General features: G+C 43.8%; 1 protein-coding gene across 1 annotated transcript; it reads left to right on the top strand.

Moving 5' to 3' along the window:
- Positions 1 to 4,567: 4,567 nt before the first annotated feature.
- Positions 4,568 to 7,962, top strand: LOC123035034 (proto-oncogene Mas-like). Its single transcript, XM_044452867.1, has 2 exons — positions 4,568 to 4,877; positions 6,494 to 7,962. Exon 2 carries the CDS (start codon positions 6,871 to 6,873, stop codon positions 7,864 to 7,866), a length of 996 nt encoding a protein of 331 aa, XP_044308802.1. The 5' UTR covers positions 4,568 to 4,877; positions 6,494 to 6,870; the 3' UTR covers positions 7,867 to 7,962.
- The last annotated feature ends 7,217 nt before the right edge of the window (positions 7,963 to 15,179 follow it).

Raw genomic sequence — 15,179 nt, 5'->3', positions numbered from 1 at the left:
CCCATGGAAGATGCAGTGGTGATGTGATGCCACCATGGACTGACAGCAGGTGTGTCAGATCAGCTCCTGGCCTCCTCTTTGTCACCCACTTTCTCTTGGTTTCCCCTTGACTGCTGCTGTGGGTTTAAGGCAACTTCCTCATTCAGGTGGAAGTTTCACAACCTCAGTTTCTTTCATGCTCTGCGACAGCTGCCAGGAATGAAGGTATTCTCCTTCTCCTCTGTCCTATGAAACTATCTGAGATGGTTTTGATTTCAGATGGAAGCTTTGAACTAGTCACATTCTGTGCTTCTCTTTCTTTCATTCATTCTGTCATTAATTACAGTGCTTGGTGTAAGAACTATTTGCTGCTCACCTGTAAGCCAATTCCAAAAGGATTCTTGATTTCGCTGTCCAGTATCCCAACTAAAGGGCATCACTTGCAATCTTCAAGCTGCCCCTTGCACAATCGCATTCACAAGATGAACACATAGTCTTTCCTCCCTGCAAATAACTTACCGTCTTTCTATATCCCCATATCCCATTGGCAGAAAGGTTTTCTTTCTCTCTGGGCCCCTGTGCAAATTGGAGGAGTACATTTTACAACAGCCCAAAAGAAAACCATGGGTGTTCCTTCAGTGAAAGGCATGAAGTAAGTCAATGAGCTTCCAGTCCTAAAATTTGTGTGTGTGATACAGGGGTGGGGAATAACAAGCAACTGAAAACTCTTTTTTGGGAAGTACTTCTGAGAAACAAGGAATCTCTTCTTCATACTTTTTAAAGATTGAATTCTCAGCACTTGTGTTCTGGCAGTAATTTTAATTCCTGTCCAAGAAGACATCAGAATTTTAAAATTCTCCATCTTCTCTGAGTCATGCTTTAGGTGAAACCTGAGTGCTATTATCTGGCATGGAAGAAAATGTTTTTCAGTATCTCTCCTTTCTGTTACATTTCTGCAACTCTGCATTTGTAGCATGTGTTTAACTGAGTGCTAAGATACCACTGTGTTACTCTCACATTTCCAGGGAAAGCTTTCTATTTCAAGGCCTGGTTTCATTTTCTTTGCATATCTTTTATGACTTCAGCTTCCTCCCTCAGGCCTTCGTAACTGAAATGCTTTGTCATATTTGTATTAAAACACATTGAAATGCTTTTCCCTGTCTCATTAATATCTCTTTAATGTTTTCAGTTTCAAATGACCAAAATCTAAGGCGATTCCATGGCAACTTTGGGAGCTTCCCCTTAGTCTGCATTTAAAGGTGCCAAAGAAATTTGCATGCATGGGTCTCAATTAGCTTACTTTTCCTTCCACTTACATTTAAGTCACTGGAATTATGAACAGTGATTCATGCTCTGGTAACCTCCTGGTTGGATTACTGTAATGCGCTCTACATGGGGCTGCCCTTGAAAACGGTCCGGATAATTCAGCTGGTACAGATTGGAGCAGCCAGGTTGCTAATGGGGACTGGTCGTTATTCTCCACTGGCTTCCAGTTGAAGTCTGGGCCCAATTCAAGGTGCTGGTTTTGACCTATAAAGCCCTGAACAGCTTGGGACCAGGATACCTGAAGGAATGTCTCCTTCCATATATGCCCTCATGCCCCATAAGATCTGTGGGAGAGGCCCTGCTCTGGGAACCCTCCCTGAAGGAGGCAAAAAGGATATCTACTCAGAGGAGGGCCTTCTCTGTGGTGGCGCCCAGATTTTGGAATGCGCTTCCCGGAAAGGTGCGCCTGGTGCTGAGTTTATATTGTTTTTGGCGCCAGGTTAAAATCTTTTTATTTAACTGTTATTTTAAAAACTAATTTAAATTTTAATGTTTAACAGTCACTTTTACTTAACTTATTTAATTGTATTTTTTTTTTGGTTAATTGTTTTTTATTGCTGTTTTCTTGTGGTTGTTTTAATGATTGTAAGCCATCCCAAGATGCCATGCATAAGGGACGGGATACAAAAGTTTTAGATAGATAGATAGATAGATAGATAGATAGATAGATAATGAGGTGTGCCAAAGCTGAGAAAGTATTTTGAGATGATGAGGTCACTCCTCCCTTCATTCAAGCCTACCTGTGGCTTCAGAATGATCAAGCAAAACATAATCCCTGTTGAGAGCTGGAGAATTTCTGCTGGCAGCTGGATGGGTCTTGACTCAGAATGCTGGTTGACAGGCTGGTAGACTCAGATCCGGGAGAGCTGCTATGTGGTTATACCTGGAAGTCTGGCTCATTTGCTCTGAGCTCACATGCCACCTACTGCCAATGAAGGCTGAGTTGGATTTTGACCCACAGACTTCTTCCTCTGAGATGGGTCTCAGTTTGTGCATTCTTAAAAAACACTGATGAATTTCATGCAGTTTGTAAAACAGGCAACTTGCATGAATTACAATATTTTATGTATTTTGCACAATCGACATGAATTTAATACAGTGGGAGTAACATCATTCAGTTTTGTTTATTCCATGTAATTTTGAGTGCCAATTTGTTCCAAACATGCACAACACCAGGATTTAGGCCACTTTGTAACTTTATGCCAATTATGTGAAGTGATCGCAAATGACAGAGGTGATCAGCAGACCATTTCTGCTGCTGTGAAAGTAGCCCAGAAATGGCACCATCCCCGTTGCCCATGAACAACACCAATGGCCAGCCTTCTTCTATCAGTGAGAAGGATCATCCGGCTTCAGTGTGGTAGAACTGCTTCCCTGAAACCATGGAAAGATACAGTGTTTTGTTGTGCAATGTTCATATTGAAGAAGAAGAAGAGAACTGAATAAATGTCCTGCTGGTCAGACCAAAGATCCATCTGGTCCTGCACTCTGTGGGCACAGTGGCCAACCAGCTGCCCGCAGGATCCCTCCAGCAGGAGGGGTGCAAGATCTCCTCCTGCCCATACTCCTCAGCAACCTGTGCATGCAGGCAGGCCACCTCTGGTGAAGGAGGGAGCGCATGGCCAGCAAGGGCATCCTCCCTCATGAATCTGTCCAATTGCCACTTCCTATGGCAGCAAATTCCACATGATTTCCATCGAAATGGAGCTCCCACATTCCCCACTCATCTCTTCCTCTCCTGTGATATATCCTAGAAGCTCCATTTCCATGGAAATCATGGGACCGTTTGACTGGGAGGTCCAGGCAAAAGGCTCTGAGCCACAGAAACTGGCCAGATTGCTTGCTGTGATGAATCTATGAGTCGCCAGGCTAGACTGGAGATCCAAGTGGGTGCCTTCTTGGCTTGGCACTCTGCCCTGTTTTTGAACCAATCATGGCAAGGGCAGTTAAAATCATATTGACTTCTCCAGATGCGACACAGCTTGGAGGTCTACTGATCCCTTCACAAGATGGCTGGAAGGGCAGACTCAGGGTGGGAAGAGCAAGGGGGCACCTTCCTACTTGCTCCACTCTGCACAGGAGCCTGCGATCCTCTGGGTTCAGGGGCTTACAGGTAGTGGTAGCATTATTACTGTGTTACATTTAGATCCTTGACTGGAAATTCTGATTCTAAAGGATTTTCAGAATATATTCTTCATGCTTCTGTGAGAAGATGGCCATTCACTGACCTAAAGTTTTTGAAAGTCAGAGAAAGAAAGGTGATTTATAAGGGTGGTTTTGCATACTGGAACTTAGACCTACACTCTTGGCCCTGCATTTAGATAAGAAGAGAAAGGGGCAGGAGTTTCACTGAATTTGATCACCTTTTTCCAGCTTTACCAACACAAGCCTTTCAGAATTTATTCCGGCTCCTCCATGCCTAGAATGTTACCATTCTCTTGTGGGGGAAAGAATCCCTTAGGGAAGAGATCAGCATTCAGCCGCTGCTCCATTCTTTTCTGAAGAGAAGAATGTCAGAGACTTTGAATAATTCACAGATTACATCTTAGAATCGGATTGTGTTTTCCCAAGTGTAAACTGTAAGGTCCTTTTGAGACCTGGAAAGATATTTCTGCCCAGCACAGGAGGCTGTGAAGGCATCTGAGCAAAGGAACAGAAAGTTGCCAATGTCTACAGGATCTCCGCTAAATGATTCATTAGAAATATCATTAAAATCTTTGGGGAGCTCATTAAAATGTCATTAAAATCTTTGAGGGTGCCTTTACCTGCAGAGTAGAGTGTGAAAGCGCTTTGGAATGGACTCCCTCAAGAAGCACACCTGACTCTCACGTGCTTATTCTTTAGAAAGAATCCTCACATAGTTTTCCTTTTCATAATGTGTAGTTTTAATGTTTTAGGGAGCAATTCTGTGATCTGTGTGTCTGAGGGACTACAGGGCAAGTTAAGAAAATTGGGAACATTGTGGGAATATAAGAAACAGATGATTGAATGGATAGACCCGACACTTTTTTCATTACAGAGGTAACAGCAGAAAGTGGAGGTCAGAATATGGGAAGGAATCCATGCTATTCATGTAAGATGGAGAGGAGCCCAACATGTGGCTTGGAATCTATCAAACAGAAAACTAAAAATTTCAGCAATTTGTGTTTGCACTTGCATGTTTTGCAAGCTGGGAGTGGGAAGGGTGTGTTAAAACTGTGGCTTGTAAAGGGAGAGGTGCAGGGCTTTGTGAGCAGTGGCTGTAGAAGTGAGAAGCACAAGTTCTCATTTGCCTGCAAAGGCTGATAAACCAGACTCTGTCTTTGCCGATAAGCAAAACTCACAGGATCTGGAGGCAGTGAAGGAAAGCTAGAGGGAATTAGAGGGGTTTTCCTCCAGCACCACAGTATCAGTGCTTATCCCCCAGGACCTGAGAGACTTGGAAGAAATGTTGCAGAGGTTGCAGAGGTCAAGGAGACGCTTGCTGGGTTTGTGTGTCCAAGGAGCTTGATTTGCATTAAGACATTTCTCCTTGTTTGATGGAGCAATTACCCTGAGCAAGGAAAGAAGAGGCAGCTCGGTTTGCATGCAAGGTAGGCAAATAGGCTTCACTGAGAGGCAGAGTAGGAAGAGGACTGGGGACTGGTTGAGGGAAAGAGTTTGGGAGGAAATTGGCAACATGTAATAGAGAAAGAAAAAAGGGTGGAAAGAAGGGAAAGAAAGGGGTAGAAGGAACCAAATCAACAAAAGAACATGCGAGTAGTCAAGCCTTCTCCATCCTGATGCTCTTCAGGGGTTTGGGATGTCAGTTCCCATCAGCACCAGGCAGCAACATGGAGAAAGGTAAGGGATGACAGAAACTGTAGTCCAAAAGAATTGGGGGGGCACCAGATTAGGGAAGTCTAAACTCATTAGCCTTTCTGCTGAATATCAGGAGCATTTTCTGCTTCTTCGGTTGCTCACTGTTCTTTTGGATTCTGGGAGATCTATGGAAATGTTTTCAGCTGTTGGAAAAGAAAAGCAATTTAATTATTCCAGGTCTTGAAGTAAATTAAAAATCATCTTCTGCTGCTTCCTTCCCTCCCTTTCTCCCTCTGGAGTTCTGCCTGGGATTCCAAGATTAACCTGCTTAAGACTGATGAAAACATATACTACAAACTTTATTTACCGCTCCATCCCAAATAAACACCAAAGGAGAAATTCTATGCATGTTTAGGCAGATAAAAGTTTCTACAACCCCCAGTAGTACCAGGTAGTTGTCCAGTATTTTTTCAGTCTATATATGCATAGAATTGCACCTTAACTCTTTTTCTTGCGAAGAACTCAAAGTGGCTTACAGTATTCTGCTCCTCCTGCTCACAATCTTTTCCCCATAACAACACCCCTGGGAGGTAGGTTGGACTGACAGTTTGCGACTGGCCCATAGTCACCCAGCTGGCTTTGTGGCTGAGCAGGGACTCATCCCCAGACTGCACTCTTAACCAGTACAGCACACTGGCTATTAATATCCTTGAAATTATATTCTCCATATTTTGAAAGAAATGATCAGGCTAGGTTCCTTAACAGGCAGGGAACAAAAATGGAGAAATGGAGCAGTCCTAATATTAGAAATGCTAATTTAATTAATGTTAATGCTGCACTTGGTTAAGACTGTTTCTCCTTACTTTTGCTCTTACCTACTGATTAGAGGGAAGGAAAGACTCCAGGAGAGACACCCCATATGCAGGTAGAAGATTGTTTGTTTGTTTGTTTAGAGTATTTGTATGCCGTCCCATTGCATAGCCTTGAGATGGCTTACATAAAATAAAATAAAACATAATACAAATAAAATCCAAATCCACCCTGGCTGCAGATTAAAACCTATAAGCTGATGTTAAAAGTTATTAAAATATTGTCAAAATAAAAAGGTCTTAGTCTGGTGCCGAAAAACAAATAACGACCGTGCCAGGCGGACCTCTCTGGGGAGCGCATTCCATAGGCAGGCCTCCACCGCAGAGAAGGCCCTCCTCCAGGTACTTTGCCTCCTAATCTCTTTCATGGAGGGTTCCCAGAGGAGGGCCTCTGCTGCCGATCTCAGGGGGTGGGAGGGCAAATACGGAAGAAGGCGTTCCTTTAGGTATCCAGGTCCCAAGCCATTCCCAAGATGAACTTAGCTGTTTTGTCAAGCATTAGAGACAACCCTGAGTAATATTTGGATTTCTATTTTCAGAACAAAAAGGACCAGCTGTGATGTGCTTGTGTCTCCCAACAGCCCAAGATGCATCCTGAAGTGCTACTTAGTAGAATGAAGTCCACCTATACCTGTGTCATTTCATCCCAAAATGGTGTCCATACAGATTCATGATTTCTACATGAATTTGACCATTTTTTTCCAGTTGATAAGGAAATGGGATAGAACAGGCCCGTAGATGGACATATTTTAAATTGACACATACTGGAAATAAACTGATTCAGCTGGCTTTCAGTGAAATTTCTAATTGCTTCATTTTATAAGTCAAGCAAAACCAGGCTGAAAACATCTGTCACATCCTCATTCCTTTAAACAGCAGGGAACTGAATCTTCTGCTCTGTCCTTCTAGAGAAGAAATGGCAGCACTGGAACAGAAACTGACACTTTTCAGCCCATCCTATTCATCCCCAGTGAGTGCCTCCCTTACAAACAATGGCTCCATTGCAGAAAACTCTACTTGTGGTTATGTTCGGAAAGATCACAACATCAATGATGGGGGAATATTTTCAATGATCTTCATCACTCTTTTCATCTGCCTTGTTGGGTTTGTGTGTAATGGAATGGTCATCTGGCTCCTTGGCTTCCGCATTAAGAGGACTCCCATCAACACGTACTTACTGAATCTCTCCATCGCAGACTTTGGTGTGGTCACAAGTGTGATTGCAATTGATGCGTATTGGCTTGTAGCCAAATTGGATTACAGCCAGTACCGCGACCCTCTGAAGTCAATCTTTCGCACTCTTTTCCTGTTCATGTACAGCAATAGTCAATTTCTGTTGACAGTCATCAGCATCGACAGGTGTGTGTCCGTCTTCTTCCCACTTTGGTACCGATGCCACCGGCCACCCTACCTCTCCACCGTGGTGTGTGCAGCCATATGGATCCTCACCTTCCTTCTTTCTCCTCTTCATGCCATTCTCTTCCTAACTATACAGTACTGTGACCTGTGGTTCCACCTGTTTCTTCTGAATGGTTTGGTTTTCACATCCATCATGTGTGTCTCCACCATAACCCTGTTCATTAAAGCCTGTTTAATATCATCACAGCATAAGCGGGGAAAACTTTTAACCTCCATCTTGCTTGCACTCCTCTTCTTCCTGCTATTTGCTTTTCCAATGAATGCCATTCAGTATCTCTCCTTTCGTATTCCCTATTTTGATAACCCTTATCTCTATGAATACGCCTACATATGTGCCTCTCTGAACAGCGCCGTGAACCCAGTCATCTATTTCCTGGTAGGAAGGCAGAAGAACACTCAATCTAGGAGTATGAAAGTTATTCTGGAGAAGGTTTTCACGGAGGAAGAAGAATACAGGGAGGCACCTGACTTCCCTGTTCAAACCCAAGTATGATACCCCCAAAAAAGCATAACGCTGCTGGCATTGTCACTATATTTCCAACAATGCATGTTTTTTTACACTTTATATTCAAGAATATCAGATAATCCCTGGTTTATCTTAAAGTGTATATACTTCCTGTAAATTCAATAGCAAGAATGGTGGAAAAATAATTCATTTTGGCCTTTGTACATCATAATAAAGGTACTAAGAGTCCTAAGGACCATAAATGACTCAAGGACATGAATAAAAGGACTTAAGGACCATAAATGACTTAAGGACATGAAGGACCATATTTTCCCATAACATCCTACCTGGCTTGAAGACCTTCTGGGGAGATCTTTTTCATGGTCCCACCACCCTGACAGGCATGCTTGGTGGGAAAGCAGGAGATGGTCTCCCAATGATGGTCTCTGGAAATCCCATCCTAGGGAGACTAGGTTGGCTCCTTCCTGAAAACCTTTTTGTTCCTGCAGGCATTCGGGAAAGGCCTGTGGGTTTGCACTGGATTAGTTTTACTCTTCATATTGTTGGTAGTGTTTTTAAATCTGTGTATTTGCTTGATTTTAATATCCAATCTGATGTTATTATATTTTAAACTTTTGTATTTTTGGAATGCTTTCTTTGTATTAATTTTAACCTTGGGTCACAATCATGGGGAATAGATGGAATATAAATAGTAGAAGGGGAAGGACAAATTTACTGCAACAAGGAAATGAATTGCTTTCAAACAAAATGCATACACTGATATTTATTGTAGTTTGCAGAAGTCAGAACAAACAGAACTCCTGGGTTGAAGACTGTATAGCTTATGATGGCACTATCCATTTAACAAAATGAGACTGCAAAATAGGCCAATGATAAAGCACATATAGAAAACAGGTTTGAATTGGAAACCCATAGAAAAATAAACACTAGTTTCTCCACATCCATGTAAGTTGTGATGAGATGACTGTGCCCCCTGGCCTCGGCCTGTGCCATGGAGGACTCCACTCATTAACCCACCTTCAAGCTTTAAATCTGCCTGGAAACAGGGTCACTGCCTTTTGGGACGCCCTTCTAAAAAAGAAGAGGGTGGTCCATTGGCCTTGGTTCCAAAAATACCCTTTCTGCCTTTGTTCATTGTATATGCTCTTCCGCGTGTTGGCTACATGTGAGTTTTCTGCTCCTGGCTGCACTTTACACTGCAGTGTACCATTGGCAGCTTGTTTTATAACTGGTTGTTCTACTGTGAATAGGAATCTCTTCACAATAGTGGTTTACAAGCATTGTTATATTTGAAAGCATTTTTCTTCAAAGCTGGCTTGGAAATCACTTACAGTTTTTCTTCAATCAGCCAGTCCATGAGTAAATACTGCCCCAAAGCAGCTGATGCTCTACTGGCTCTGTGTTGATCTTCTGGTTCTGATATGGCCGCAGGAATGGATTCTGGGGGTTTGAATCTGCCAAGCTGAAAATCCAATTGCTGTGACACACTACCTGAATAGTCAAAGTGATCCAACAAACCCAGAAAGATTTACAAAGCATTTCCACCAAATTTCCATTATTCTTGGCTCTTATCTTCCAAACATGTCTTTGTTGTGCAGTTTCCTTTCTTCCTTGTTGAGAGTCTTGTCCATGATGGGGTGACATTGTCTACACCACAAGTCTCCATGCCCACAGTCTGGGGAAAAAGACATTTCCAGCTCTTCAGGCTAATCTCCCTTGACACAATGAAGAAGTGTGCTTGATTCAGCCAGCACCTGGCTTCACTCTGGGAGCAAGGTTGAACTCAACCAAGATGGCTCAGAGCAGCTGGGCTTGAGATATACTGGGGCTGCATTGACTCCCCTTCTCACATGCTGTGAAACAATTGAGTGAAGCCGGCACATTGGCTTGGTGAATGTTGGCTTAGGCCTCCATATGTGGTCCAGACATTTTCATCTCATGAGTGTGTGGGTCCTGGGAAAGAAATAAAGGAATGTACAGTCATCATTGGCAGTGGAGTATATTACCATTCCACAAGAAAAATGAGAAAAGGTGTGTGCCATTGCCTGAAGGGACAGCATCAACTGGCAGTGTTTGGAGTGGGCAGTGGGGTTGCCCTGATTAGCCAGTGCAGAGTGAGCAAAATTTCTCCTGGAAAGAGTCTCTGCATGTACATTTGTGTTCAAGAGGGTGAACCTGTGTGTGTGAATGCATCCACGCAAACACACCCCTTTTCACTCTCTTGCATGTGCATGCAGGATGTTTATCAATACATGTGTATTGTACACACTGCTTGGGTAAATGTTTTACTTCTTTATAATTTTTTCATAAGGGTGAAGTGGATGAGAGCACAAGTCTGGGTCTCTGGTGATCTGGATTTGAGTCCTTGCTCAGCCAGAAAGCCAACTGGGTGACTTTGGGTCTGGCACAGACACTCAGCCCAGCCTTTGTTGACTGCCTTATTTACACAAATGGGGCTGGTAAGTGCCAATTGGTACAGCCTGGAATGCACACTATGGGTGCAAGAAAACTTGGTGCTGCCAAAAGATGGAAGTCAGCAAATATGCCTAGCTCAATGGCCCACATTGGAAATAATTGGCAAATACAACACTCCACAGGAGAAATCCTCTACAGGGGATCTCTGGACTCAGCTTCACAACACAGGTATGCCTTCCAAACATGGAAACCACCTCAGGACCTATTGGGTTAGTAGCCAGAAGGCTTTCATGGCTTTCCCTACGGAAGGGTAGGGCACTGGATACCTTGTCCCCAATCTCTGAATTACTGCAGAAGTCCCCAAGGGTGCTTGCCCAGACTGCAGAGAGGTAGTTCAAACATTGGTGGAAGACATTGCCAAAGCGGGGTAGGCTACTCATTTCTCTGCGCCATTCTTCCACCAGTTGGGGGTTTCTCAAATCACCAGGGCATTGGAGTGCTAGCCTCTGCATTCATGAAGAAACAGCTCAGCTGTTGTTGTGGAGGCAAGATGGATGGCAGGAGGAGGAAAATGATATAAGCCATTCTGAGGTCTTTAAAAAAGAAAAAGGCGGAATAGAAGTCAAATACATAAATAAGATGCAATAGAAGCATCACAAATGGGCACCATGCAAATCAAATGAGGGTCTTCTGATGTATACTTTTATATCTACATATGCATTTGCATATGTATACATAGTGCTAATTCCTAGGAAATGTGTATATAAGGATGCCCTCCCCTTCTTTCCCACAGCCTAGCCCACACCTGCAGGGGTGAAGTGGGGAGCATATTTTTAGTGTGTTCTTCACAAGGCCTCATTGCAAGTAGAAAGTTAGGGAAGCATGGATTGAACTTGGATCATACTCTCCTAGTGAAGTTCCATTCAAAAAATTTATGGGTATGCACTGAAAATTGCAAATTCCTGTGGTGCATGCAGGAATTCGTATCTGTTACCAAGGTTGCCAGAGAAGGCCCAAGATGTGAGAAGCAAGGTTGCACTGAAACAGGGAAAGTCGTCTCCTTGAAGCTTGACGGATTTCCTGCTCACTTCCAATCCAATGTCAAGTTTCAAGGAGACAAATGTCCAATCCAGTGATTGGAAGTGGGCCAAGGTGGACCGGGGGTGTTGCAGAGAATGACACCCTGTCTTTGCATTGCAAATACTGATATTTCTGGTCTCCTCATTACATGCTTCACCGGCTTTCCCGGCAGTGGCATTTACTCAGGAAAGTTCACTCTTGACTTTTACATTACATGCTTCTTGGTTGCCGCTACTCACATCTGCAGCAAAATGATAAGAACGTGCATTCCTAGCAGTCTTGCTAAGTTCCACCACAAGGGGAGTGCAGGCAGCACTTGTTCTCAGGGAGACAGGTTGGCTTTGCTACCTTGAGGACACTTAAAGTTAGCCAGCAAGTGCATCTGTCCATGTTTGCTCATGCTCACACACACACACACACACACAGAGAGAGAGAGAGAGAGAGAGCCTTGGAATAGACAGAGGAACCTGCTTTAGGATACATTGGTGTAGGGCTGATTCAATACATCTGCGTATATGTTCCCAACAAGGTGTCTTCCTCTTTCCCCTTAATCCTTGTGTTAGATTTGCCCGAGATGTGGCATTTCTATGAGCCTGTGCTAGGAAGCAGCTGCTGTACATTATGAGAAACAGATAGAAAGCTTCCCACTTTGTCCACTAATCTGACAGCTGCACCCAGCTCTGTGGCTTCCTGGCTTCCTCCTTTGGACAGGCTCACAGTCTGTCTGTCTGTCTGTCTGTCTGGCTTGCTTGCTTGCTTGCTTGCTTTTGGTATTCTTATGCCACTCCTCAGCAACTGGAGCAACTTACACAAATGTATTAGTTGAGTCAGCCTCGCCTATTGGCTTACACTGTTGAAAGAAACGAGGAAAGATAAGGGAACCTTGGGAGAGTGAAGATTAATCCCTGAAGAACACAAATGTGAAGACGAATACGACCGTGTCCTTAGTATCTCCTCAAATTGCAGCCAGTAGGCTGGACATGCACATGGTGGGCATGTCGTGAGCAGAGCTGGATGGAGCTGGGGGTCAGACTAGATGGACCAGGAGGACACTTCTGACTCGCTCTGTTTCTATGTTTCTAAATCCGCACCCCTTCTGTATTCTCGGAAGCAGTCTCCTCCCAATTGCTCCACTGTACTACTGAGCTGGGTTCTCCCCTCGCTCTTCCTGGATGTACCTGCATATTTATGGTGCTTCCCAACCACTCCAGCCCCACAGAGTTAAACCAACACTGAACCATGGTTTTACTACAGTTTCTTCACTTCTCCCTCCATCTGTCTTCAGGCTGTCTCCCTGTTTCCAACACTAAACAGGGAGATTAATGCTTCAGTTAGCAAATGTGAATAAGGCAAGCATCGAAGCATCACTTGCTAGCCAGCTAAGGGCAGTAGAGATCAAAAGCTGGAAGGGTCCACTTGCATGGCTGGTCTTGCCAGGGGGTTTCTATGGTGTATTCATTCCAACAATGGCACAATGGTGATCCTAGGTGTTATCAACAAGGGAAGCGACAGTGATGCACAGAAACCTTAGAACATACTGCTCTGTTTCTGTCCTTGTTTTCAGAAAATTAATCCTACCACACAGACCCCATAACATAGATAAATCTATGTTGAGAGATCTCAACTTCAAAGCACTTATCTGCCATAAGCTGTTGCCCAGCCTGTGTATCTGTCTTGGGTACAGCATCAGAGTGTTAGTATCACTTTCTGAAATCTTTGGCTGTTCCACCACGAACAAAATCTTTTGAAAGGCAAATGAAAAAGCTCCCAGCATTCCTTGTCTCTGTCTTCGCTACAGGAACATTTGGACAAATATTACATTGATGTTGCTGTAGGACTGAATTGGTATTTTGAGCAGGGAAGGCTAAGGAATGAAGTTGTAGGGGTTCTGGACCAGGGCGCATGGGCTTTCTAACTCCAATGGCTACAGGTAAGGGTGGAGTGAGAAGATGTATCTGAATATGCACACAGAGATATGGTGCAAAGGTATCCACATCAGTGATCCTTTAGTACACCTTCCTTCAAGCTAGAAAAGTCAGGGAGCAAAGTATTTCTATCAGGCTCTCCATGGGAATGCCTGAAGAGCAGGGAAAATGCTGGGGCTTTCTCCTGGACTGTTGGTGGCTTATTGTAAAACTCTCTGTTCTGGTAGGTCGTGGAGACAGAGTACTGATTCCATCTTATCTGGCTTCAACAGACAGAAACTTTCCTTCTGCAATTAGTTAAAGGTCTCTGCCTAAAGACAAGTTCAGTTCACTTGATGTTGGACCAGCAATGCAGATGATCTAGCCAAGGTTACCTGTAAGCCAAGCAACCCCATTTGCCAATTAATCCGGTTCTAAAATGAACACTAGGAGCTTCCTTGGAATCCACCCTGGAGGTGATAGGAAGCCATCGTGAACAGTCACCAGACACAAAAACAAGAGCTTCTTCTGAAGTCTCTCCCTGACAAACCAGAGGAAATAAATCTACCTGAAAAAAATAAATGTTGTGTATGCATGATGGGGATGGGAGTCAGGAACAAATGCCCCTGGAAGTAAGGGGGCATGAGGCAGGAGAGGTTGCCCAGGTTTTCTCTGGTACACTGCCCAGGTGTGTTTTCCCCAACCTAAGTTGAAAGAGATGATACAGGCACCAGAGGAAATTTCCTGCACACAGTGGGGTTCTGCAGGAAACCAGCTGAGCACCAGTCTGTATTTTTCACTTTTGCTTGTTCTTTGCACTGGCTTGGTACCTTAAGCCACCGATTGCTTTGTGCATTGGATCTGAGCAACCATTTTTCCACTTCTGCCATCAGTGTCAGGTTTTCAGACGTGCTTGGAAGGAATATTTGAGTTCGATGGAAGCCTGCAATCGAGCATTTATTTACAGCAGCAGAAATCCCTAAATTGCAACAGCACTAAAGTGTAGCAGTACAAAAGCTGACTAGGAGGAAACAGGAAATGTGCCGAGTGTTTTATGAAGTCGGGAATGAGACACTGAATGAGTGATAGGCAAGAACAATGGAAAGACAAAAGGAAATACAGAAACATGGAGAAACCATTGCAGACATCAGGAAGAACATCATGGTGCATCAAGATATAACAGCATTTAACAGGTTTCAGTGTTTGCTTTTTACAGTCAGAGGTGGGACATTGCAGGAAGACCATGATAAGCTGGCCCAGTATTTGAAAATTCAGTTTTGTCGCATTGAACCATCCCCCTGCCTGCCGTGCTCTGCATTTGAGAGTGACTTTCCAATCATTACATATCAGATGTGGGGCTCCTTTTCCCATAGAAGGAACCTGAATGGAAAAACCCTACGCAATAGAGTGTCAGGGGGAGGAATAGAAGCACTTTTCTGTATTCTAATGTATAAAACTTATAACTTTTATTAGGGCAACTTCAACACAAGGAGTCTCTGCAACTTATTTCACCATCTCACATTGAGGGTGGGACCAAGCATAGCAGGAGGTTGGACTAGATGACCTTCTCCCAAGTTTCTTCCAGCTCTACCATGGAACGGTTGTAAGCATGCTTGTGTTGATGCCAGCCAAGAGACAAGTCTGGGATGTCATTCCTCCTTTCCACCACTGACAGCCTCCAGCTCCATGATGAAGGAAATAACAGCTGCAGAGCAGATACAAAGTACTCCATCCTCAAAGCACACACCTGTGAAAGGCATGGCTCCCAGCAGTCACAATCTCCCAGCATTCTGGAGCTGGGGAATACTGAAATTCCTTAACACATACTATTAACTAGAAGCATTTATCTTTGTTGAATTTCATGTTTTAAGAACTCTACATCCCCAGATTTAATGATCTGTTCAGTATAGTACCACTGGAAAAGTCTCCCTAAAAGGCTTA

This window comes from Varanus komodoensis, unplaced genomic scaffold, assembly GCF_004798865.1.
Source record: "Varanus komodoensis strain SLA01 unplaced genomic scaffold, ASM479886v1 scaffold75, whole genome shotgun sequence".
In the NCBI taxonomy this organism is placed as follows: Eukaryota; Metazoa; Chordata; class Lepidosauria; order Squamata; family Varanidae; genus Varanus; species Varanus komodoensis.
This window is presented reverse-complemented; position numbering and strand designations above follow the sequence as displayed.